Source organism: Mugil cephalus, chromosome 17 (assembly GCF_022458985.1).
Source record: "Mugil cephalus isolate CIBA_MC_2020 chromosome 17, CIBA_Mcephalus_1.1, whole genome shotgun sequence".
NCBI classification, from domain to species: domain Eukaryota; kingdom Metazoa; phylum Chordata; class Actinopteri; order Mugiliformes; family Mugilidae; genus Mugil; species Mugil cephalus.
The window spans coordinates 16,565,874-16,588,875 of NC_061786.1; the positions used below are offsets into that span (position 1 = coordinate 16,565,874).

Consider the following 23,002-nt stretch of genomic DNA (forward strand, 5'->3'; position numbering starts at 1 on the left):
CGTAGCGGAGTCGGAGCCTCTCGGCTTCCGTATTGGTCTGTTGGCGCGAACGTTGCTGCTATTGATGCGCAACACTCCAGACCGGAAACCGTCCTTGATTTTCTGAATAAAACTATAAATATTATTTTATATACCTTCAACTTCATTAGAACGAGACAAAGTAATCTTCTAAGTAAGCCCTCAAAATGTGACTTGGAGAAAATAATGTCTAATTTCAGCTAAGGTGCTATTTCAGAGATATATCAATCAAAAATCATTTATCATTAGAATTAGAAAAAACACTACAAAAAAATAAATTTTCAACACATTTGATTTGCATACTTTAAACAATTCACTGAAACAGCTTGCAAGTAAGTTAACGACTTACTGTTTGTTGATCTGCATAAATTATATGATTAAAATTGTCAAACAAATGCACATCCTCATGTGCTATTAACTTTCAGCCCTTGGAATTACAATATTATGTCATTTTAAAACAATAAAAGCTGTTCTGATTAAATTCTAACTAGCACTTAATACTTATTATTGTTAATATAAGTCCCTAAAGGAAATAGCTAATAATAATAATAATCATAACATTAATCATAATAATAATAATCAGTGTATCAACCATCAAACAACCAGTGTCAAATCCTACACATGTGAGTCATGTGACGATATGGGCTATAAGGTCACATGGGTCATATATATTTACATATAATCATCATCTTCATAGTGACGTGTTTATGATTTGAGACTTTATTTTTAAGCTTAGCACCGGAAGCTCCGCCATAACTCCGTGTGTCTTCACTTCGTCTCTTATCAAACTGGAAAGTAACCCAAACATAAGCAAAAGCAGCGGATCAGAAACAACAAACTACAGCTGACAAGGGAAGAAACGACCACCGCCGAGGTGAAAAATAAGTAGTATGAAGGATTTAAGTGCAGATGCATAGCACACCCTGTCTGTGTCTGTATTTATTTCAATTGACACAGTGAGTGCAAGATAGCGTAGTCCGAGCTAACGACAGCCATCATTATTTATGACTTTGAGTGTGCAACATTAGAGATGGTACTAACAATTAATAACTCTCCGGGTAGATGTGGGTTGGTCAGTTTATTAGCTGAATTAGCCACAATGCTAGCATTGTTTTCTGCATCTGCGTGTATTGTCACTAATGATGTGCGGATCGATATTGAAACATCGATTTTCCCGATACCATTTTTTTTGGCTCAAAAATCTAATATCAAATCATAATATCGATACTTGCGATACTTCAGTCATTCGAGGTAATGTAGGAACAAAGGAAAGTAACTAAACTATTGAGTTGTGGCAACACAACAAACCTGGTGAAAGACCTCAAGTTAAACCACAACACAGAATACGAGACATTTATGGTGAGAAGACAGAATTAAGATGCAAGCTTTAATTTTATAGTAGTTCTTAATAGTTAAACAGTAATTTGTTTTAGTTGATTTGTTATTATACTTATTTGTTTTCTTGGTGTTTTAAAAGGCCATTTTCACATATTTTGTAAGATTGTGTCCTCTGTTTGGTTTTTCTGTTGTTGTATTAGCTCGGCTATTAAACAAGGCCGCTACCTTGATAAACTTCCAAGTTTAAAATAAATTAATTAATTAATCTGATGTTTTGTATTCTTTATGAAGCTATGATTTGGAAGGTTACCAGACACATTAGGGTGTAGTTACACAAAGTATCGGATTGGTATCGTTGATACTAGTGTTTGGATTGAACATCGCTTATTCTCAGAGAAGATTTCCTTCCTGTTAGTCTGAAGTCCTGCAGCCTAGCTGATGTCTGTTAGATATTGTCAAAAGTTATTTATTCTCATTTCGTGTTTGTTTTTTGCCCCCCACCCCCCCAGACACCATGTTCAGGTGGAGGTTCAGTTGGAACAACCTCACCGAGGTGGACCTCTTCACCGACCGCAGTGAGACACGTTCAGAGACCCTGTCCCAGGCCATCAGAGCTGCAGCATCCGAGGACCCGGACGCAGACGGCAGCGTGCTCTTCGGCCATCTGCGCGGCACAGTGGTCGGCCTCAGATATTACACAGGGGTGGTGAGGATCAGATTTCACAAAAAACACACCTGACACAGAAAATTGAGGAGGTGCGCACGTAGACACCTTTACTCCTTGGACAGGTGAACCAAGGGGAGATGGTCGGTCTGGTCCGGGAGCCCCAGAATCCGTACGACCGCAACGCAGTGATGGTTGCCAACGTTTACGGCAACCAGGTCGGACACATCAAGAAGGAGCTGGCGTCGGCCATGGCCCACATCATGGACAACAACTTGGCCAAAGTGGAGGGGTGAGCTGTGATCGTCGGTGATGTCCCGATGAAAGAAGCTGATTTTATACGACAGCGTCCACGTGCAACCCCACACAGAGGGAGTTTACGTGCATTTATTGCTTTGACAGGGTGGTGCCCTCAGGGACGAAAAACTCCTTCACCATGCCCGTGATGCTGTCGTTCTGGGGGAAAGAAGAGAACAAAAAATCTGTGATGGACTTCATGGCACGTCGGGGTTACAAACTGAACACACAGGCAGGTGAGCAGACTATCTGATTCCAGCTACCTCCTGATGGACAACCTCTCCTCCCAAATTTAAATCATGTGTATTAACTGTAATGGCTTTATTTTCACGTGTCTGCTTGATTTCAGCGGCATACCAGAAATCGACCAGCAGTCAGGGCGCTTCTGCATATGCGTCTAAAAAAGGTTTGACCGTCGCACTCTCTGCACAGGAGGTAAATTTCGTCAAACATTTTGTGAAATATACTCTATAGCCGTCATATTTGAACTAAATAATTGTAACCATGCCACTCGTAAAGTTCATGCTGCACTGTAGCATGACGGAAGCGTGCATGGATAAGCCATAACATTATGACCAATATAATGAATAGCACTGATTACCTCATTATCACCTGCCACTCGGTGGGATATTCTGTATTAGGGAGTGTGGTTCAGGAATAGTTTGAGGAGCATAACAACAAGGTCAAGGTGTCGACTCCAAATCTCCATCCGGGTCGAGCGTTTGTGGAATGCGCTCGTCAAATAAATCCGATCCACGGAGGCCCCGCTTTGGATCTGCAACTAGCGTCTTGGTGCCAAATACCACAGCACACCTTCAGAGGTTTAGGGGAGTCCAAGCCTTGATAAATGAAGGCTGTTTTGGAGCCCAAAAATGTGGACCTACACAATATTTGGTCATAATGTTATGGTTGATCAGTGTATATCTGTTTTTATAAGCACTCACCAAGTCTTCCTTATATGTAGCTAAAAATTGTAGATAAAAAAAAATAATTTGCGTTGTAGATCAATACATTTTATTAACCAAACTCTGCTAAATGTTCGTGTTAAGTTTCTGTAAACGATGTTTTTGCTCATTTTTTTTTTCAGCTAAAGAATGCATTCGACAACCTGTTTGAAGGATTGATGGAGAGTAAAGACGGGGAGAAAGAAGCAGCTGAGGTAGGTATTCAGTCTGCTTAACTTATCACTGTCGTAGTGTTTTTTTTTTCTTTCTTTTCTGTTTTTTATTAAGAATTTTTCCTTTATATAAATGCAAAAATAACATTAAAAAACAGGTAGAAATAAGAACAAACAAATTAATTTTTCTTTGAATTAGGCAGCGTGTAGAGTAGAAATATCTTTATTAAGTGTCTGTCCTATGATTGTATATTTTCTTCGCATATGTTGCATAGATATTACACTGCAGGGGTCTTCAAGGACCCCCAAACTTTAGTAGAAGATTAAGTAGGGACCCCCTACCTACTGTATGTGTTCAATATTAAACTCAGCCTAATGCTATGAAATATACATTATTACTATTATTATTTTGCATTCAGTATTAAGCTATCCCTTTACTAAAATATGTTGGATTCATGTGAAATTTTTAAATTCGTGGGGGGAAATTAAAAAAAAAAACATATAATAAATGTCTGATCAACCAAAGATTTTACACGCAGTACCTCCGCGGACCCCCTAGGGGTAGTGGACCCCCTGTTGAATACCTATGTAGCACTGTACAAGACATAGAGATTTTATAGTCGAGTATTTTCAGTAGAGAATCATATAACTTTGTTCAGGATTGTGTTATTTTAGCAATTACTTTATTTTTTTAATACTCTCACGTCAAATTTCCTATATTTTAAATATTATTTCTGGCCAGCAAGTCATTGCATCTTCAACGTGAACACGCTCTTCCTTTGCAGTCCGTGGGAACCCCCCTCCTGCTTCACCAGAAGCAGGCTCTGTCCTGGATGTGCGCTCGGGAAAACAAATCCTCTCTGCCGCCGTTCTGGGAGAAGAGGGGCGAGCTGTACTACAACACCCTGACGCGTTTCTCCGCAAAGGAACTGCCAGAGAGGGTCCGTGGGGGGATACTGGCCGACGACATGGGACTGGTGAGCGACGCGCTCGAATGTCACGCGACACGAGCTGGAAAAAAAAAAATAAAAATGACGTGCTTCAACTCCCGTTTCTGCTTCTTTAAGGGCAAAACTCTGACGACGATCGCTCTGATCCTCACCAACTTTCACAGGGGGAAGCCTCTGCCTGTGAAGAAGTGTGTAAGTCGCCGTTTTCTGTTGTTGTCAATCGATGTGGTGCGTTCCTACGTCGCAACGTGTTTGTTTGCATGTGTGCAGGAGGAGCGGGCTTCACCTTTTAAAGCTAAAACTAAACCAAAGGCGGCCGTCAAACCTGAAGGTACTCTCTTTTTTTTTTTTGTCTTGTAAGCACGCACAAAATAATAGAGTTTATTAGTAAGAGAGATTACGTGTTTGTCTCAGGTAGCAGCCGTGCAGGTGACGGAGCAGGTGGCTCTCTGCGCCCTGACATGTAAGTGTGTTTTTATTTATCACTTTTCATGTTTTATCTCTATGACCTAATTCCTTCACGTGATTTTTATATTTCCTCCTAAATGCGCTGGTACGTTCCTCTGCGTGCCTCAGTTCAAACGCAGGCGTGATCCGCGTCGATGAACCAGATGTAAAAGAGATAGCAGACGAGCCGGGGAAAAGTAAGAACCGATTACAATCTCGCCCTTTATCTTTACAGTGTTTGTTAGTGTGTCTCTTGTGTTGTGTTGTGTTTTACGGCTCACGTGGTGTTTTTTATCTCCACTTCCAGCCACGAGCAAAGAAAAGATGAAGCCAGCCAAGAGAAAGCCCAGCAAAGGTACAAACTCCATAAGCTTTGTGCTTGTGCAGTTAAATGTGATGAAGAACTTTGTCGATATATAACCTGCCCTTACAAACCGATCAGCCGCAACATTACGACCACTGACAGGAGAAGTGAATAACATTTAAACCATCTTGTGACAATTTAATGTCCTGCTGGGAAACGTTTGGACCTGGGGTTCATGTGGATGTCACTTAGACATGTAGCACCCACCTAGACCAGACCAGACACCCCCACCCCATAGCAATAACACTCCCTAACAGGGTGATAGGGGCACACACACAACAACAGTTTAGGAACAACTCAAAGGTGTCGACCTGGCCTCCAAATTCTCTAGATCCCAAACTGGTCAAGTGTCCGTGGGACGATCCACGTAGGCCCCTCCCCCTCAACCCACACTAACAACGTCCTGTTACCAGACACCACAGCAGGACACCCTCATGTCCATGTTTCTGATGAGTCACGACTGTGTACGGAGGCCCGAAAGAGACACAGCATTGGGTCATAATGTTATGCCTGATCGGTGTGTATAACTAAATCGCCTGTCTGTACTGCACCAGCCTTTCTCGAGGATCTGGACTTTGCCGCAGTTCTGAGTGGAGCGACATCAGATACAGGCTCAAAGAAGAAGAAGACTGTGAAGAACGCCCCACACGGTGAGTTTTATTTCCCGTTGACTGCATTTATTCTTGCGGCTTTTTTCAGAAAGGCGGCACCGCAAAGTTGACCGAGCACTTGCAGCTGCATCGTGGATGGGAGCGCATCCCGACAAATGTGTTAGCTGTTTAAGAGAGGGAAAAGGACTCTAATCTGACTGGTGTCTGTCTGGCTGCTTCTGGGAGCGTCCTTTATATTCAGAGAAAGAATAGTTGGACTGTGCAGTAATGCTGATGATGTCTGTGCAGCTGGGGAGTCATCCATCCCTGAAAACAGAGACGACATATCAACGAGGACGACTCTCATCGTCTGTCCGCTCTCTGTCCTCAGCAACTGGCTGGTAAGAACACAGCACTGCACTGCGTTTTTATGACGTTTTCTCCGTCTCTTTTTCCTGGAATCAGCACGTGTTTGGTTTCCTTCTCCCGTGTTGTCGTGTCGCGTGAGCGCAGGACCAGTTCGAGCAGCACGTGCGTGCCGACGTGAAGCCCGACGTGTATCTGTACTACGGTTCAGAGCGCAACAGGAGCAAGACGTTTCTGTCCTCTCAAGATGTGGTGATCACCACGTACAACGTCCTCTCTGCTGACTTTGCGGTGAGTGTGGACAGGTCTCGTGTCCGTCAGGGACTTTCAGCGCAGTGCGTTTTGATTCGTTTTAATTTTAAATCCGACTGACCCACGGTGAATGACGCGTACGTTTCAGTTAAGTCACTCTATGTGCTGTTCGTCTCCCTTTCAGAATAAGAGTCCACTCCACGGGATCAGCTGGTTCAGAGTCGTGCTGGATGAAGGACACATCATAAGGAACCCAAACGCCCAGATGAGTAAGGCCGTGCTTGGCCTCAAAGCTCAGAGGCGCTGGATTCTTTCAGGTGCACAAACATCGTCATTCACACTCCATCCAACTTATGTAGATCATTTCTGAGGAGGTGTAAAGCTAAGGGGTTTTTTTATGCGTTAAATATTCTTTGAGTTCAATAAATGTTTATGTTTTTGGTTAAATTGAGACTTGTAACAATTTGTTATCAGTGAATCATTTTTATCATGTATCGGGCATCGGCCAACGCTGATGTAAAAATAAAACGGTATCGGCCCTAAAAAATTTCGGTCTATTTCTCGAACACAGTATCTCATCAGTCAGTCAGCGAAAATTTATTTATATAGCACTTTTCAGAACAAGCGAATGCCATTCAAAGTGCTTTACATTTTGATGGATAGAAATATATATAGAAAAGCGGTACAACAACAAAAAAGCTCATGGAGACAAATGCACAGTGTAAAGAGGATAAGTTGAAATAATAAAAGATCAATATAAAATAAATAAATAAATAAAAATATAAAATTGATTAAATATAAAAACGTAGTAAGATGCAAGAATATTAACAATAGAATGATGTAAAATGCAGAATAAAATATAGAAACATTCAAAATTTAGATGGCAAATAAAAAAATAAATAAATAAATAACCATAAGTCTGTGATATAAAAGCCAGATTAAATGTGTTTAAAAGTGTCAATATTTCTATTTCTTACTCCTACTAGTCCTCACTAAAGGTAACTGGTATTTAGCATTATCCATTACGTCTAATCCAGTCAGTTCCATTTGTCTTTGTTCAAACTACACACTACAGTGAAACTACTTTGACATCCCCATAATAAGTTCATTAGTCTATTACTATTTTGGAGGAACAATCGACTCAATGTACGTCACTAAATATGTCTTTGTGCCCATGCTCTGGTCTAACCAGGTACTCCCATCCAGAACAGTGTGAAGGACCTGTGGATGCTGCTGGCCTTCCTTCGTCTGAAGCCCTTTGATGTGAAAGAGTGGTGGAACAGAGTTATCCAAAGACCAGTTACGCAAGGAGACAGGGTCGGCCTGCAGTAAGTACCGCTGCAGCGTGGCTGTAATACTCCAGGGGGAGCCAGTGACTGTGACTGTGACTGTGACTGGACAGTGACAGCAATGCTTGATTGAGACGTGCAGCGGTTGCATGTGTTTCCTTGTCTGAATCAAAGGTTTTAAAGGTAGACGCTCAAAACAAACCGTGACAACTCATTCTGTGGCGACGCATCAACGTACGCGTCGTGCTGTTGATAATCCTGCGCATCATGCTGCGTGCAGGAACCTCCAGACGCTGGTGAAGTGCATCACCCTGCGGCGCACCAAGAACAGCCGGGTGAAAGGGCGCCCCCTGGTGTCGCTCCCGGAAAAGACGGTGTTTGTGGAGCAGGTCGAGCTCAGCCAGCCGGAGAGGGAGGAGTACGAGCTGGCGCGAAACGAAGGGAGAAACACCATCGGCAGGTAACGGTGTACTTTTGCTGCTTGCACACAGTAACTAGATGCGAATATTTGACAGGAGACACAGTTGTTGAGGAACACTTGTTATATTTGGCTTTTTGTTTTTTCAGTTCGCATCATTGTGCATTTTTTTGCAGATATGTCGCTGAAGGGACGGTCCTGAGCAATTATGCTGACGTCCTTGCCATCCTGATGAGGCTCCGACAGCACTGCTGCCACCCTGATCTGCTGGGAAAGACGTCCTCAGATTTAGGTCTGTGTGTTCACCTCGGCACTAATTAACACTTTAGCCTTTCACCCACCCAACTGGTAACAACCTCTAAGTGATCCACCATCATGTGTGGGTGGGATTACTGTGACGCTGTTTTGCAAATAAATAAAAATGATACTGTGTAGTTAATCTGGCTATTAAATACCAGATTGTTGTATTCATGCATTCCTGAATATCCTGTTTGCTGTAGGTGGTGCAGCGACGCCGGCAGAGCTGAGGGAGCGTCTGATAGAAAAGCTCCGGTTGGTGTTGGCCAGCGGCTCTGACGAGGAGTGCTCCGTGTGTTTGGAGTCGGTCCGCCTGCCCGTCATCACGCACTGCGCCCACGTTTACTGCCAGCCTTGCATCGCCCAAGTTATCAGCACTGAAAAGGTACACTGGGTTTGCAATTCAGAGCTAATTTGACTTAACACACCAGTTCATTTCGCTGCAAATCATTAACATTCCACCCTTTTCCCCCCGTTCTCTGTGTGTTTGCGTAGGACATGGCTCGCTGTCCTCTCTGTCGAAGTGAGATCAAGACCAGTGAGCTCGTGGAGTTTCCACAGGAGGAAATGGAGGAAGACAAAAGCACAAACTCTCAGTGGAGGACCAGCTCAAAGGTACTCTGAGGCTGCAGAGTTAACTGAGGGGTAAAAATAGTAAAAACATTAGGCAGAGCTCTAAAATATGCAGGGCGCTATTTCTGTAAACCTTAAAAGGAAATGTGTTTGAGTCGGACTGCAGCGGATTTTTATGGGCCAGAACCATCCACCTCATGCTGCTGACAAGTCAGTCTAGTTTGCCTCATCTTATTGACGGTAATAATGTCACGCTCTTGAATTTGCATTTGGTAACAGAATCAACATCAACAAGAATGATTAAAATGACATTACATGTCAGATTAAAATTTGATGCTTAGCTGTGCTGAGTTCAAGTCTAACTGCAGAAGGTGTACTGAAATGACATTAGCCAATTATTCACACATAAGTCAATGTAAAAGTCTTTATTAGCAAGTCCATTAACACGGACCCTAATATTTCATTAATAATCAGACCAATAGGCTGATCAAAATAAAAATTCTTCATGTCAGAACAGACTGGACCTGCTCTGTTTGGAAGGAATCTTCACATGTATTGAAAAGAGTTAAACATTTAACAAAGCATTCAATAGTAAAATATCACCTCCTAATAATCATGCAAGCAGTTGATCTGATTGCATGTAAATGTACAGAGTCAGTAGTTTACATGCGCGTGAAAAGAAAATGATTGTCATAATCAGACTTTAATTGGACAACTTCATTTACTCCAACTAAAAGTCATTTAAAGAGTTATCTTTAAATGATTAAGACACCCACATAATGCGATTGGAAATCAATTTTCTGCGCTGGTGTATGACCCCGAAACAAAAACATCCAAGAAAGCCGGTCGCATAACAAGAAGGTAAACAGCGCCATCTTATCTGCACCATAAGTAGCCCACACATTATGTACCAGATTAAAAAAGTTGTACTATTCTCCATTTTGGTGTTGTTTGAAATGCCGGTGAGTCATATTAACCCGCTGAGAGGACACATATCGCCACCTAGTGTGGAGGAGGAGGGCATGTTCCCGTCAATTATTCGATTTTCTCCGTTGCATGTAAACTGGGACAAGGACCACATTCAGAAAGTCGAATTTCGAGCATAGCTCCATTAAGCTGTGCATGTAAATGCACTGAGTGACAGGAATAAATACATTCTTTCTGGGCATGGCTTTTCAGGTTGAGTTGAGTTTCAGGTTGGGGGAACCGAGGCAACAAAGAAAACAGGTCATGCACACAACAGTTTAAAAAGATTAATGAAACATCTTTGATCCAGACCTGTGGTCTCTTCTTGATATTTTGGTGCATGTACATATGTCAGCAGAACATTTAGACTTGAATCATTCATTCATTGCTCATGTAAACAGCTGGGCCTTCTAATCAGAAGTACTTCAGTCGAGTACAAGAAATATTGACCACATGTGAGCACTTCCTTTGAACTCCTTTTTTGTCTCTGCAGGTGAAGGCGCTGATGGGAAACCTGCTCAGGCTTCGATGTGAAGACAGCACCGTTAAGTGTTTGGTCGTCTCTCAGTTCACGCGCTTCCTCACCATCCTGGAGACGCCGCTCAGGTAACCAGGATCGGGATTTATCTTTGCAAATATTTGTTCGGCATGTTACCTCAGCAACTATGGAACTTTTTCTAGTGAGTTTCTCCTGTAATATAAAATATGTGGTTTTCTCCATTTATCGCTTTTCACGTGTTTCATTGTGGGGGAGATCACAAATACAAACAAACAATATCAAGAGACAGAGATCAACAGAGAGAATCAGAGATGAAGAACAAAGTTTCACCTTTTGTTTCATGACTCGTCGTTGTCCCTCCCTCCCTCCTATCCACCAGAGAGCACGGTTTCAGTTTTGTCCGTTTGGACGGCACCATGAACCAAAAGAAACGAACTCAAGTCATCCAGGAGTTCCAGAGCTCTGCGTCCGACAGCCCCTCCATCATGCTTCTGTCGCTTAAGGCCGGAGGAGTCGGGATTAACTTGACCGCCGCTTCTCACGTTTTCCTCATGGACCCTGTAAGTGCAAATTCTGGCAGGAACGAGACCCACAGCCACAGCCTGGTTTAGGTATTGAGGTGTGCTCGTGCGCAGTTTGCTTACTGTAATCAACTTTGTGTGTGTGTCTAAGGCGTGGAACCCAGCTACTGAAGAGCAGTGTATTGATCGCTGTCACCGTTTGGGCCAGACGAAGAAAATTGTCGTCACCAAGGTCAGAAACTTGTAATATGTTTATATTGGAGCATTATGACATTTTGAATACAATGACCTGGGATTTTTGTTGGTCTGTTGCTGCAGTTCATTGTGAAGAACTCAGTGGAGGAGAACATGGTGAAGATCCAGAGGAAGAAGCAGGACCTGGTGGAGAAGGCTTTCGGCTCCACAAACACAGACAGGAAGACCTCTCGCATCGACGACATCCGAGCTCTGATGGAGCTGTAGACGGGTCAACGCGCAAACAACATGGAGTCCTTTTCTTGGTGTCGCTCGTCGGGAGAGTTATACAGAATTCTTTTGTACATTTTCTTTTGTTGTTCTTGTCACGAGTTGTGTTTTACTTGTGCACAAAGGGTTCATACTTGTCCAGAAACTGTCCAATTTTGACTAGGGGAAAGCACAAGTGCTATTAAGGATGGTTTACTCCCATTAAATACAACAAAACCTACCCTCACTGAGTGTCGGCTATTATTAATACACCTATAGCTGAGAAGGTCATCAGTCACACAGGTTACGGTTCATCTAAAAAACACAGTTAAAGCGACAGCAACTGAGCTCAAGTTGCTTTTTTTTCAGTTTTAAAAGACTAGTTAGGGTTTAAACAGGAACATCTGTGAACCTCTGCCAAACTAATTTAAAGGTTTTGTATCATTAAGGGAAAATAAAATCCAAACCTACATGCACCATCGATAAGATTTTATTAATACCGATGCCAGTATCGATTCTGCTTATCGATCCGATTCTTTATCGATTCTTCCTGTGAATTTTTGGTGTAGAAAAGTAGATGTCATTGCGTTTTCTTTGTTATCACATGATGTGAATGACTTTCTTCGGCGTAAAGATTCTTCTTCTTTTGTTTTATGGCGGTTGGCAAACAACTTTTTATGTGCATTACCACCACCTTCTGGACTGGGATATAAAGACTCGAAAAGTATCGATAAGCACGAAGGCTAATGACATCGATGAATCGAACCAGTTGGAAACAGGTGTAGATACCAGATCGGCTCAGGGAGTCTTCGGCGCTTCTAGATGACATCAACTATATGTTGGGCTACGTTTGGCTTGTGGTTAGACAACACAAGTTTGATTTATTTTTCACTTTACTTTTTCCATTTTTACTTATAATTCTTAATTTTCCACAAAAGACATAAAACACAATAACAGCACATTATTCGTAAAAAAAGTAATAAAATATTGAGTAATAAAATGACAAAATAATTCGAGTTCAATCCATTCACTCGTACAGTAGGCACTGAAATATTTTATAAGTTTTATCCTTAAAAATATGTAATAATAATACAGCTTTTATCAGTTTATCCATTGATAAATTGCTTTGACAACAACCACTAACCGCTTAAACTGCTAACCTCTTTTCCACTTTTTCCTGTTGTCCAACCAATTATAAAACGCCGGTAGCCCGGGTAGATCCAGTACCTACACCGGTTCTTTAAAAACAAACACCTCGCTTCGCTTCACCTTGAGGTCACAAACAGACGGCCGGACATTCCCCTTCAGGACTTTTTTGAATCCATGGCTCCATTTACCACAGCAAGTCTTCCAGGTCCTGAAGCAGCAAAACAGCCCCAGACCATCACACTACAGCAAACAGCTGTTGCGGCCCTACATCTGATCAGTATTAACAGTATAAAATGAAACACGAGAGACAGGATAGCTGGATAAAATAAGTTTTTTTCAGTAGTTTCTTTTTATTAGCACTTCAAAAGGGATGTACAGTTAACAGCTAAGAAACAGGACAGATGTGCATTAACAGACGTCTACTACAGTTACGATCCACCCTCAGAAGCTACATATGGACTACTCTTTCAACCTCTAGCAGTGTGTTTTCTAAGAGCTGCAGGTCTGCGAGGGCAACACACAGGTGGAGTGGAGCAAAGACGGCATTGGCAACATGAAAAGGAGGAAATCGTAGCTGAAATCTGCTGTGCTACTAGCAGCGGTTTCAGTAAGTGAGGTCCTGTAAACAGTGATGGAAATAAGGCAGCTGGTTAAACTACAGAGAGGAAGTGATGAAAACTCGAAGCATGGCACCAATGCACTGATGTGGGTCTGGCAGGGGACATACATGCAGGGCACTTGGAACAAGATGACAGACGACTGTGGAGTGCACCGTAGTGTTTGAATCCCACGACAAAATACACACGAAACTGCCACTTTAGGATGTGGACGGAAGCACTTTAAACGCCGACCCACGGTTTGACTCTGTGCCATGCAACACGACTAACAAAAGAGGTAACACAATACCGGACATCACACAAAAGTCACAGGGAGCTGGTGAGTGTCAGAGGCACAGACAGGGAGGCTAATCATTGCACTCTAGATGAGGTGGACGCTGTCTGTGTTAAAGCGGGGGAAGTGAGCCGGTGGCTGCACGTCGGCATCATAGTGGTTGAAGCAGAGAGGATAAGAGTCGTGGTAAAGTCCAGATGCATACACCTTGAACTGCAGGCTTGGCCCACAGTCACTTCCAGGTTCTGATACGGACACTGGGCTTTATTTTCCACAGGGTAGGAAGACTCTGGACTTTGAATCCTACTCCATCAGATTGCACAAGAAGACTCGAAGGAATAGTTGGACTTATTGGGACGTACCTATGCTCAGTTTCTCGTGAAGAGTATGTGAAGCTACCGCATGCAGAAAGCCAACTCAGTTTAGCACAAAAGCACCTGCTGCGACCTGAAGTTCACCAGTTACCAAAGATATAGCTTATTTGTTCAACCTATACAAAAACAGCAGTGGAGAAAATACTCTTTTTATGAGCGTTTGTGTGTCTGGTCTACATCGGTTGCCGTGGAAACGAAGGAAGAGACACACAAACGCAGCATTTTTCATTTACACGGGTCAGACTTTTGTATGGATTAATCAAAGCAGCCATTTCTAGTCTTGATGCTAAGCTAAGTTAACAGACATCTGGAAGCGGCTTCACATGTAACCATACACACGACAATCTTCAAGAACATGTCGAACAATTCCTTTGAGAGAGAGAGAAAAAAAAAAAGAATAGTGGAGTGCATGGGAGGGTGTTTTTGTTTCGTTTTTTTTTTTTTTCCCCAAACATACACTCTCTACACCTTGACAGGATGCAGAAAGTGAGACTGAGTGATTGCATTGATTCAGTCATCTGCTCATCAAGCCTCAGCCATTGACTGAGTGGTGCTTATATCACACCCTCACGCAGAGCTTCATCTGGTTGCTCGTCCACGCCTCCTTGCTTCCTCCCTCGCTCGCGGCGGCTACTTCAGGAAGGAGTCGAGTTTTCGCTCGATGTTGGCGAAGGAGTCGTCGCCCATGTAGTCGATCTGGCCCGCCTCCCAGCGCTGCTTCCTCTCCTCCGACGAAACCTTCTGTGCGGGAGGAGGAGGAGGAGGATGGGACGCCGGCTGCTCCGACGCGTCCTCCTGAAGCTTGGCCTATGTGACGGGGGAAAAAAAAAAAGAGACGGGGAATTAATGAATCATTAGATGAACTGAGGAGCAGTTGCCCAAGCTCAGTCATGCTCAGCCTTTTCTCAGCTGGAATTGCCTCACGGGGGAATTTTCTGTTTTCTTCCCTTGAGATACGCGCAAGCATTTCATCACAGAAGCCAAAGTACAGACAATCTTGCCACACTCATGTACTGTAACAGATAAGAGGATGAAAAGAAAAGCCTCTACAAAGTGGAGAGAAAATTAACAGAGATTTAAATCAATCAGTAAACACACATTTTCATTTTACAAGCTGTCCCATGATTTACTGGAAAGGCTATGTGTGTCTGCACCTTCAAACATCAATGATTGTACAGAGTCTTTTTGATGATGCAGGTTTATTCACTTGGTTGCGACCTGCGCATTCACCACTAGAGGTCAGTTAATCTCACACACTAGTCCTTTAATGAAGCACCATTGAGAATGTGGGAAAATAAAGTCAAATTTTCTGCGAAAATGTAAAAGCGGAATGATATTATTTTCAGATCATTTAAAGCTTATATTTAATGGAAATTAGCAAAATGTTATCGAAGCTGCAAAAATATATGCTCATTTTAAATTTCAGCAACTGATTTCAAAAAAGTTGGGACAAAAGCAACAAAAGAAAATCTTTTCTTTTAAGAAACAAATATAGAATTATGGTGGAACATCTCACATTTAATGGTGCCAAAAACTGCATTTCAGAGATGCTTTTGGGAGTAAAGACTGAGATGGTTTTACCACTATGAAAAACAACCCTAGATAAATAGTTCAGCGATTTAAGATTGATTGTACTTCACCTCAAAGGATGCAGACTCTTTGTCAGCTCTTTTTTTTTTTTTTTTTAAAAAAGCCGTGAAATGTCCCGTCTTTGATAGCATGCGAGACCCCACGCCCCTGTTTTTATCATGATAATTATGACAGTTTGTCATGACTTTTATCTTATAATGGTTCATTTATTTCTTTCTTCTAGTTGTATTTATAATAACCTTAACGACACCCATCGCTATACAGACAATCGTTGTCAGTGTACAAAAAGCACTGCTGCAAACTCAAATGCAGCTTTCAACTATACCATGCAATTAAAACTCTTTGCTCTTTAGCCCAGATGAGGCAGCATCCACAATTTTCAGAGGGACCATCCAGTTCAAAAGCCAGCACCCGTGACGGTACCAGGGTCATTTATCACACACGCCATGTGAGGGCAAGTCTGCATGTATCACAACAGCACAGCTCTGTCTGCAGTCCACACATGCCACCAGCTGGAAAAATTTGAAATGTAAAATAGAAAACAGACCAAACTGTTGAGCAGCTGGTAGTTTATGTCAAACAGGAAAGGGAAATCATTTTGATAAGGATCGCCTCGGTTTTGTTTTTAAATGAAGAGGTAGATACAGCAGAGCAAATATGATGCTGCCATTTTAAAAGAAATATCAACTTTACTTATATAGTACAGTTGATGCCTCAACAGAATCTTTCACTCTCACCCTCCTGCTTGCATGAATAAACTTGACAGTGTGACACAGCTTTAGTCTATTGGGTAAACCTACAGATTTTGGCACTCATCCTTGTTATGCAACAAACAGCATGGCAACTTCCTGCTCCGCTGTGACTGTAAGTGTCGAACAGTTGCTGAAGCCGTTACTCACTGATGACAATAAGCTATTCATGCAGCGCTGACAGGGAAACGTGATTAGGCAACTGATTAGAGCTGAGGAATGTGGAACCAATCAACTTTCTCTTGTTAGTTCATCTAACTAAAACTAGCAGGAATTTTTTAGCGGGAGCTTACGAGTGAATTTCTAACATCTGTTGATTGCACAGTGATGGAATTTCACAGCTAAAATTTGCCAGGGAGACAAGAGAGCTTACGCCGCAATTACAGGTTGAGACACAGCCGGGTCGTGACAATTATGCAACGTGTTACAATAGATAAACACAGAATATCACACACAGTTACAGTCATTGATGTTTCTTCACACGCACTCCCACCGCAGCCACACCTTGGACCTAACACTCATATACATACATCAGCGCTCGCCTCCACGAAGCCGCTGTTGAAGGGGGCGTCGCCGTACGCCTTCTGCAGCAGGGGCAGCACGGACTTGGCGTACAGCTGCCACCACATGAGCAGGTAGTCGGGGTGCAGTTGGCACGGGTCGGGCGACAGCGAGTGACCTTTGACCTCGCCTCTCTGGCCGTCGTACGAGTAGTTCCACGGCTTCACCTTGCCCAGGAAGTGAACCACCTTCGCGTCGTGGCCGTACCTGAAGAAGCGAGTGGCAGACATGTGTAAGAGAAAGAGGACACCTACACAGGAAGAGGCATGGAAACCCGTATGGAAACAGGCTGCCATAATACCGTACAGCAGACCTTGAGGGGAGGACCTGACAAATTTTATTCTGCGGTTCAGACTCTGGAGGATGGGAGGATGCAGGACGGTTAAATGCATTCAGGGATGCCTGGTCCACACTGGTATGGGTAAATATGGATGCGGAACAGCTCCTCAAAAGTGAAGCCGAAGCAAGCAGAGCTCCCCCTGGTGACTGGCTGCAGTATAGGTCATAAGCTCCGCCTTCTCCATGTTAGTGGATGGGAACTAAAAAATACACATGAAATATTTTTTTTCAAGGATCTTCTCTATCAGTTTGGGTAGTTAATATAATGTTGAAGTTGTCTGACGCTATAGAAACAGGATGTCAATCATTAATATCCATAAATACTTAGTACGAGTAGTAAACCTCAGGGCACCACCCAAGAGTCAAACTGATTAATAAAGATCTCAAAAAGGCTTACTGTAATTTCAATGTAATTAGTTACATTATAATATTACGTTTACATTACTTTTAAGTTACTTTCACCAAAATAACTGGAAATATGATTTTTGCATTCTCAGTAGATCTTATTGCATCAGTGTTGCTCATTTCCACATCTGGTGGAATGGCATAATTACTATGTTGACAAAGCAGTACAATATGACACAGTCGCAGTTATGGCTCATGGCGCAATACATATTGTGATAGAAATACTGTTAATTTAGGTGTATTCATATTGAAATCAATATTGCTAGAAGCTACTACTGTTTATTGTAACCGAACACCTAAAGCCAGCTGGCAGCAGTAAGCTAGATGTTTTGTTAAATTGTTTGTGCTATTTCGCGACATACAGAGATCTCTTGGTTTCGCACACAAATTGAACTTAACTATAATCCTCGTCTCTAATGTACTGACAACAATGAGCCTATGTCCATCTCGCGAATGCAGAGTCCAACACTGCCGCTGCAGTCATCTTCTCCCCAATCAGCTGTTCTCTAGCGCTAACAGGAAGTTAACGTTTGCTCAGATATTTTTTCCCCTCTGCTAATCTCAAATTTGTATAAAAACACACAAATTGACATTCGGACCGAGTAAAATATTACAATTATTTTTTTTCCTAATGCCTTACATTACCACATTACAGCAAAAAGTAATGCATTACAGTAATTGCATTGCTTTTGTAATGCGTTACTCCCAACACTGCATAATGGCGACAGGATGCTTCATGCATGGCGACATAAAGCATCCTTTGGGGGCCATGAGAGTTATAAAAATAACTTTTTATATTTAAAAGTTTTAAAAACACGTACAGCGTATAATCCATTTCCTTGGAACTGGTGGAGGCGGAGCAGACCGCAGCATTAATTAAACGAAAACGTGTGGCCGGGGCATCAAAGAAACTGCACCCACATTCATATATGTGTATACGTGTAATTTCGCAGGAAAACCGAGAGCCACAAACACAGTGAGTCAGATTTCACCCAGGAAGTCAGCCTGTGAACTGTGACTGACGTGGTTTCCTCTGTTTTCTCCTCCCAATACGTTTGGCTGACCCGTGGGTTTGTTCTCTGTCTACTTGGACACACATCTGAGTTCAGCTTCCATTAAATTTGCGAGATATTATTCGTCAATGTTAGAAATAGCCACTCGTAGCCAAACATTCCTTTAACAGTTTGAACCAAAGTGTGTAAAAATAACAAACAATACAGATTAGGCATGTAGCTGAAGCAGCCACTCTTGTAAGTTTCATTACCGTATTGTAATTCAACACACACACAAATATGCAACCTGTGAACTGACCTTGGGCGAGCTTTATGCCTCTTACCACACAAACACTGCAGTTTTCCCGAGACAGCTGCAGACAATGAAAAGTGAGGAAAGCCCAGATGCACCGATTGTGTGTTTCAACTTCTATTACTCATGCTGCATGCAATCTACGCAGTCTCAACTTCCTATTTAGGACATAAAGGTAAGTTCCCATAACAGGGATCGGTATATTTTAGCGTGAGTGTGTGTACTGACTGTTTGAACGCTGGCAGGTAGGAGTAGATGGCGATGCTGCTGAGGTTGTAGACGAAGGGGAGGTGTTTGGAAATGTCTGCTGTCGCCCAGGTGTTGAAGAAGCTGTTGAGAACCCCCTGATCTCCACCTGAAAACAAACGCATAAAGACGTAATAATCTCATTTTCTTTGCTAAAGCAGAGCAAACTGAGAGATCAAGCAAGGATGTTTAAAACTATATACAAACAATCAATAGAGGATAGAGGGTTTTTTTTCCGTGTATTGATTGAATATGAACATTTACCCAATCTGACCTCTCTCCATTGTAATCCACTAAAAACCTCAACACCACAAACACCTCCTGCACATTCCCACACTCTGTGTCCTTTAAAGCATGTAAAAATAGAAGCTGTGACAACATATGGCGAAAGTTACACAGCGTGAGCAGCGGCGGGAGGGTGGAGGTGAACCGGCCGCGTGAAGATAAGGTTAAGTCGGAGCAGGACTTTCATGAACTTTGTAAATTTTTTCCTCAAATTTTCGTTCTACTGAGCCTCTGAGGGACCGAATGAAGAAGCGCTGACCGTCAAAGCTGCCGTTTTCACCGCAGAACGTGAGCAGCTTCTCGTGCGTCTCGTTGGACGGCCTGAAGACGAACACTCCGGAGTTGAAACAGTCCGGCCAACCGGGGTCCGGGGCCGCGGACAGCTCCTCCCTCTCAAATAGCTCGTCTATATTAGACAGCACCTGGAGGCAAACGAAACAAGTTATGAATGAGTTTAAGTTTGGGGCGAAGACGTGCACTGTGAATGGCGTGAAGCCCGTGCTGTGCGTCTCACCAGCGTGTCCGCGTCCATGAACACGCACTTGCTGTACTGCGTGAGCGTCCAGCAGTGCAGCTTGGTGAACGTCACTCCCAGGTCCGGGCGCTTCATCAGGGCCAGGTGAGCCGAGTCACCGGAATCCATCACGTCCACCACGCACACCTCGTCGAAGATGGAGCTCAACGCATCTCTACAAAAAAAAAACAGCAGGATTGCTCATGTCACGCACGTCGCACGTGTGTTAATTTGTGTCTGAGCAGCAGATAAATAATTAACGATGTGCCTCACCTGCAAGGCTCTGCAACATGAGGTCCTATGAGTACAACCAGCTTCCTGGTCGTGTTGTGGTCTCGTAACGACTGGCCGAGAACCATCGCCCCCTTTGCATAGTTATCGTTTGTGGCCAGTGTCACAAAAGCTTGGTCTGCGGGACATATGACATATCATTAGCATGTTATCATGTTAACGTCATTACCTCTTATCGCATTTGTCTTAAATCTTGTCATTCCTGGCGCAAAATCTTCCATAAATTCCTCAAAGATAAGAAATCCCAATTTTAGGTCATTTAAATTTAATCAGTGCAATTTTTTTCTACTTTTCCTCCACGATCCAGTGCAGTGAACACTGTGCAATGTGTATCAGTGTGTCCAGTTCATCTGTGGACCCATTGTGTGAAGTTCAGCGTCTGATGAGAGCATGCGTCAGCGACAGCAGGGGGCAGGCCTCGTCGCCGCATGAGTGAAAGTGGGCGCGGAGCCAGCAAACGGTGCTCGTCAAGCTGAATGCAAGAGAGCCGTTTCCGGGAAACCTGATCTGCGTGTCGGAGCCGTACGGTCACCAAGGTCTCGTTCAAGGAGCTGCTAAGTGTTTCTTGCGTGGCCTGAGTGTAAGAGTCAGTTGTTGCAGTACAGGAAGCATGTGTTGAGTTCCCACAGCGTTATCTGTGCTTGCGGCAAAACGCCCACGTCTAAAGATGTGACGTGTTTCAAAATGACATAAAAATGTAGAATGGGGTGAGATCAGGTAGTTAAAGTATTCCCTTTAGTTTACCTTCTACAAACTAAATTAATAAAAGGCATTCTTGCATATTATTATAATATAATATTAGAAGTCATTGCACCGTTGTCAACTACATTAGTGCATCAACAGTAATTCTCTATAAAAAGTAAAACCCTTGAGGCCTTATTTGGCACTGGAGAAAAAAAACTTGAAGGCTACACACTGTGGTGCACGTCCACACTGAGAAAACAACCGTCAAGTTGCAATGCAGAATTCCACATCAGCACAGGAAGTTATGAAGGTATCCCTTAAAAAATAAAAGCATGCATTTATTGCATTCAGCCGAACTACACGTGGGTCTAATTTACAGTTATCCAGGTAGGATATGTACTCATTTTACGTTACTATTTATTGCTGCTGTCTTATTAGATGCTCTAATGGTCGCTGTGCAGCAGCACCTCTGAGGGTGCCCTGTCGTGTCTTTGAGTCCTGTATGGGTTAAGGGGAGAGGCTTCTGTGGATCAGACTTGTTCCAGTGGATCTCACAGACACTTAATCATTTTGAGATCTAGCAAATTTGGAGGCCAGGTCGACACCTTGTGCTGTTTTTTTAGATGTTCTTAAGCCATTCCTAAAGATGGGCAATGCTATTTTCTTCTTCCAGTGGTCATAATGTTATGCCTGATCGGTGTACATTGGCTTTGTATCATTCCTTTCATACCCCTGGTTCTACATCTTGCTCTTTCTGGGGTCTGAATACAACCTTTTGCTATACTGACTAATTGATCCACCAATTTCTTACATCTGCTCTGTAATCCCATATATCATTATGTCTCAATCAATTAATCTGAGTGACCTCCAACAAAATGTGAAAAAAAAAAAAAAATGGCAAAGCAGCTTCTCAGATTGCTTCTTTTAATCAAATGAACAATAAAACCTAAAGATCACACTTTGAAGAAACCCAGCATCCACTCACAACAAGAGCCCGTATATTTTTGGCGTTTTATCTGTCTCTGTATCAGTTTTCTGGTGAAAGACTAATTTGTAGTGCTGTTAGGCAAACGCCGCTTTGGTAGAACGCACCATTTATTCTTTCTGAACTAAAGCTGTGACAGATTCCAGTTCAGCGTTTTGGAAAATATTTGCCTTCTGCCCGAGCTTCAAATTAAAATAAATACCACTCTCACGTCTGCAGTGCTAAGCGGGCAGCTGGGTTTGGCTCTTCGTGCCAAGCTAAGCAGCTGCAACATGCATGATGAAATCGCCAGCGTTGGTAGCACCCAGATGTGGGATGTTGCAATCTACACTTCCACTTCCATGACGCTAATCACACCTCACCTTTCGAGCTTCACTGATAATGATGAACGTTTACGGCAAAAGAAAAGTGAGAAAGACAATTCTGAGGCGATTTAGATACTGTTACAGCACTAATGAGATTGCTACTAAACTTTAAAATGTTCAACATACCCCTGTTTAGAGCTGTAGTTATTAGTCAATGTTTTGAACACAGTTTTTACACACAAAAAATCAAAAAAATTGATATTTTCTTCGTAGCACAGTCAATATCTTTATATAATGATTAATGTTAATGGCATTTTATAGCATAAAAAGACAGAACCAAATGTGATGAAAAAAAGTTGTTAACTACTTATATGTAGAGAAATATGTTTTCTCATCAGATTCCTGCTTAGATATTTTATTTTGAATTTTCAGACCCGGGTGTGCTGGTTCACGCTACCGCCAGCTTCACTCTGGTCCAAACAGCTGCAGGAACTCATCAAATCAAACCCCCAAACCAACGCAGCAACGTCTGAACACGCAATTTAAACAAATCTCCTGATCTGTGGCCACACGGGAAGCGCGGTGAGAGTTGCAGCGGGCGATTTCTGCAGCGTTTAAGAAATTGGCGAAATTTCGGGAGAGATGATGACAGCTCGCGAAGCGCCCCGGTCCGGTCCAGGAGGGAGAGAGGGAGGGGGGCCGTGTTCCGGTGTCAGTGTGGCGGCCGAGAAGCGTCTACGGAGCCGCGGTGTGTCTTACCCGACATGGTGCGCTGAGGAGAGTCCACCCGAGCGTCGGGGGTCGTGATGGAGCAGACGAAAGGTTTGCACTGCGAAGGGCAGAGGCGCAGCAGCTGGGACCAGTAGTCCAACACAGGAATTAAGCCCCACATTTTCCGGGTCATGTGACCAGTGACAGC

General features: G+C 43.0%; 2 protein-coding genes across 3 annotated transcripts; one reads left to right on the forward strand and one right to left on the reverse strand.

The window, feature by feature from the left end:
* The first annotated feature begins 758 nt into the window (after positions 1-758).
* On the forward strand, positions 759-11,651 carry hltf (helicase-like transcription factor). 2 transcript variants are annotated; one of them, XM_047612027.1, is made up of 25 exons: positions 759-892; positions 1,866-2,062; positions 2,146-2,312; positions 2,423-2,553; positions 2,667-2,752; positions 3,405-3,476; positions 4,220-4,411; positions 4,502-4,576; positions 4,655-4,715; positions 4,799-4,847; positions 4,961-5,028; positions 5,139-5,186; positions 5,750-5,845; positions 6,095-6,186; positions 6,299-6,442; positions 6,588-6,720; positions 7,596-7,731; positions 7,973-8,152; positions 8,287-8,402; positions 8,611-8,792; positions 8,903-9,022; positions 10,440-10,552; positions 10,825-11,005; positions 11,118-11,198; positions 11,285-11,651. In XM_047612027.1, exons 2-25 carry the CDS (start codon positions 1,871-1,873, stop codon positions 11,426-11,428), a joined length of 2,859 nt encoding a protein of 952 aa, XP_047467983.1. In that variant the 5' UTR covers positions 759-892; positions 1,866-1,870; the 3' UTR covers positions 11,429-11,651. The 2 variants fall into 2 exon arrangements, with proteins under 2 accessions (XP_047467983.1, XP_047467982.1); XM_047612026.1 differs by having other exon boundaries at positions 801-974.
* Positions 11,652-12,876: 1,225 nt separating this feature from the next.
* gyg1a (glycogenin 1a) lies at positions 12,877-23,002 on the reverse strand. Its single transcript, XM_047611110.1, has 7 exons — positions 22,843-23,002; positions 20,092-20,227; positions 19,819-19,993; positions 19,564-19,726; positions 19,002-19,128; positions 16,694-16,931; positions 12,877-14,631 (listed from the first exon to the last, which is right to left on the reverse strand). Exons 1-7 carry the CDS (start codon positions 22,985-22,987, stop codon positions 14,455-14,457), a joined length of 1,161 nt encoding a protein of 386 aa, XP_047467066.1. The 5' UTR covers positions 22,988-23,002; the 3' UTR covers positions 12,877-14,454.

Bases quoted from the DNA above. Each gene is read 5' to 3' on its own strand.
- hltf (XM_047612027.1), top strand. From the start codon at position 1,871: ATGTTCAGGTGGAGGTTCAGTTGGAACAACCTCACCGAGGTGGACCTC. The intron at 6,187-6,298 runs GTAAGAACACAG...GCGTGAGCGCAG, and splicing joins CTGTCCTCAGCAACTGGCTG to GACCAGTTCGAGCAGCACGT. The intron at 11,199-11,284 runs GTCAGAAACTTG...CTGTTGCTGCAG, and splicing joins AGAAAATTGTCGTCACCAAG to TTCATTGTGAAGAACTCAGT.
- gyg1a (XM_047611110.1), bottom strand. From the start codon at position 22,987: ATGACCCGGAAAATGTGGGGCTTAATTCCTGTGTTGGACTACTGGTCC. The intron at 19,129-19,563 runs GTCAGCGCTTCT...GTTTGTTTTCAG, and splicing joins TGAAAACGGCAGCTTTGACG to GTGGAGATCAGGGGGTTCTC. The intron at 16,932-19,001 runs GTCAGTACACAC...TCGCTTCTTCAG, and splicing joins TACCTGCCAGCGTTCAAACA to GTACGGCCACGACGCGAAGG.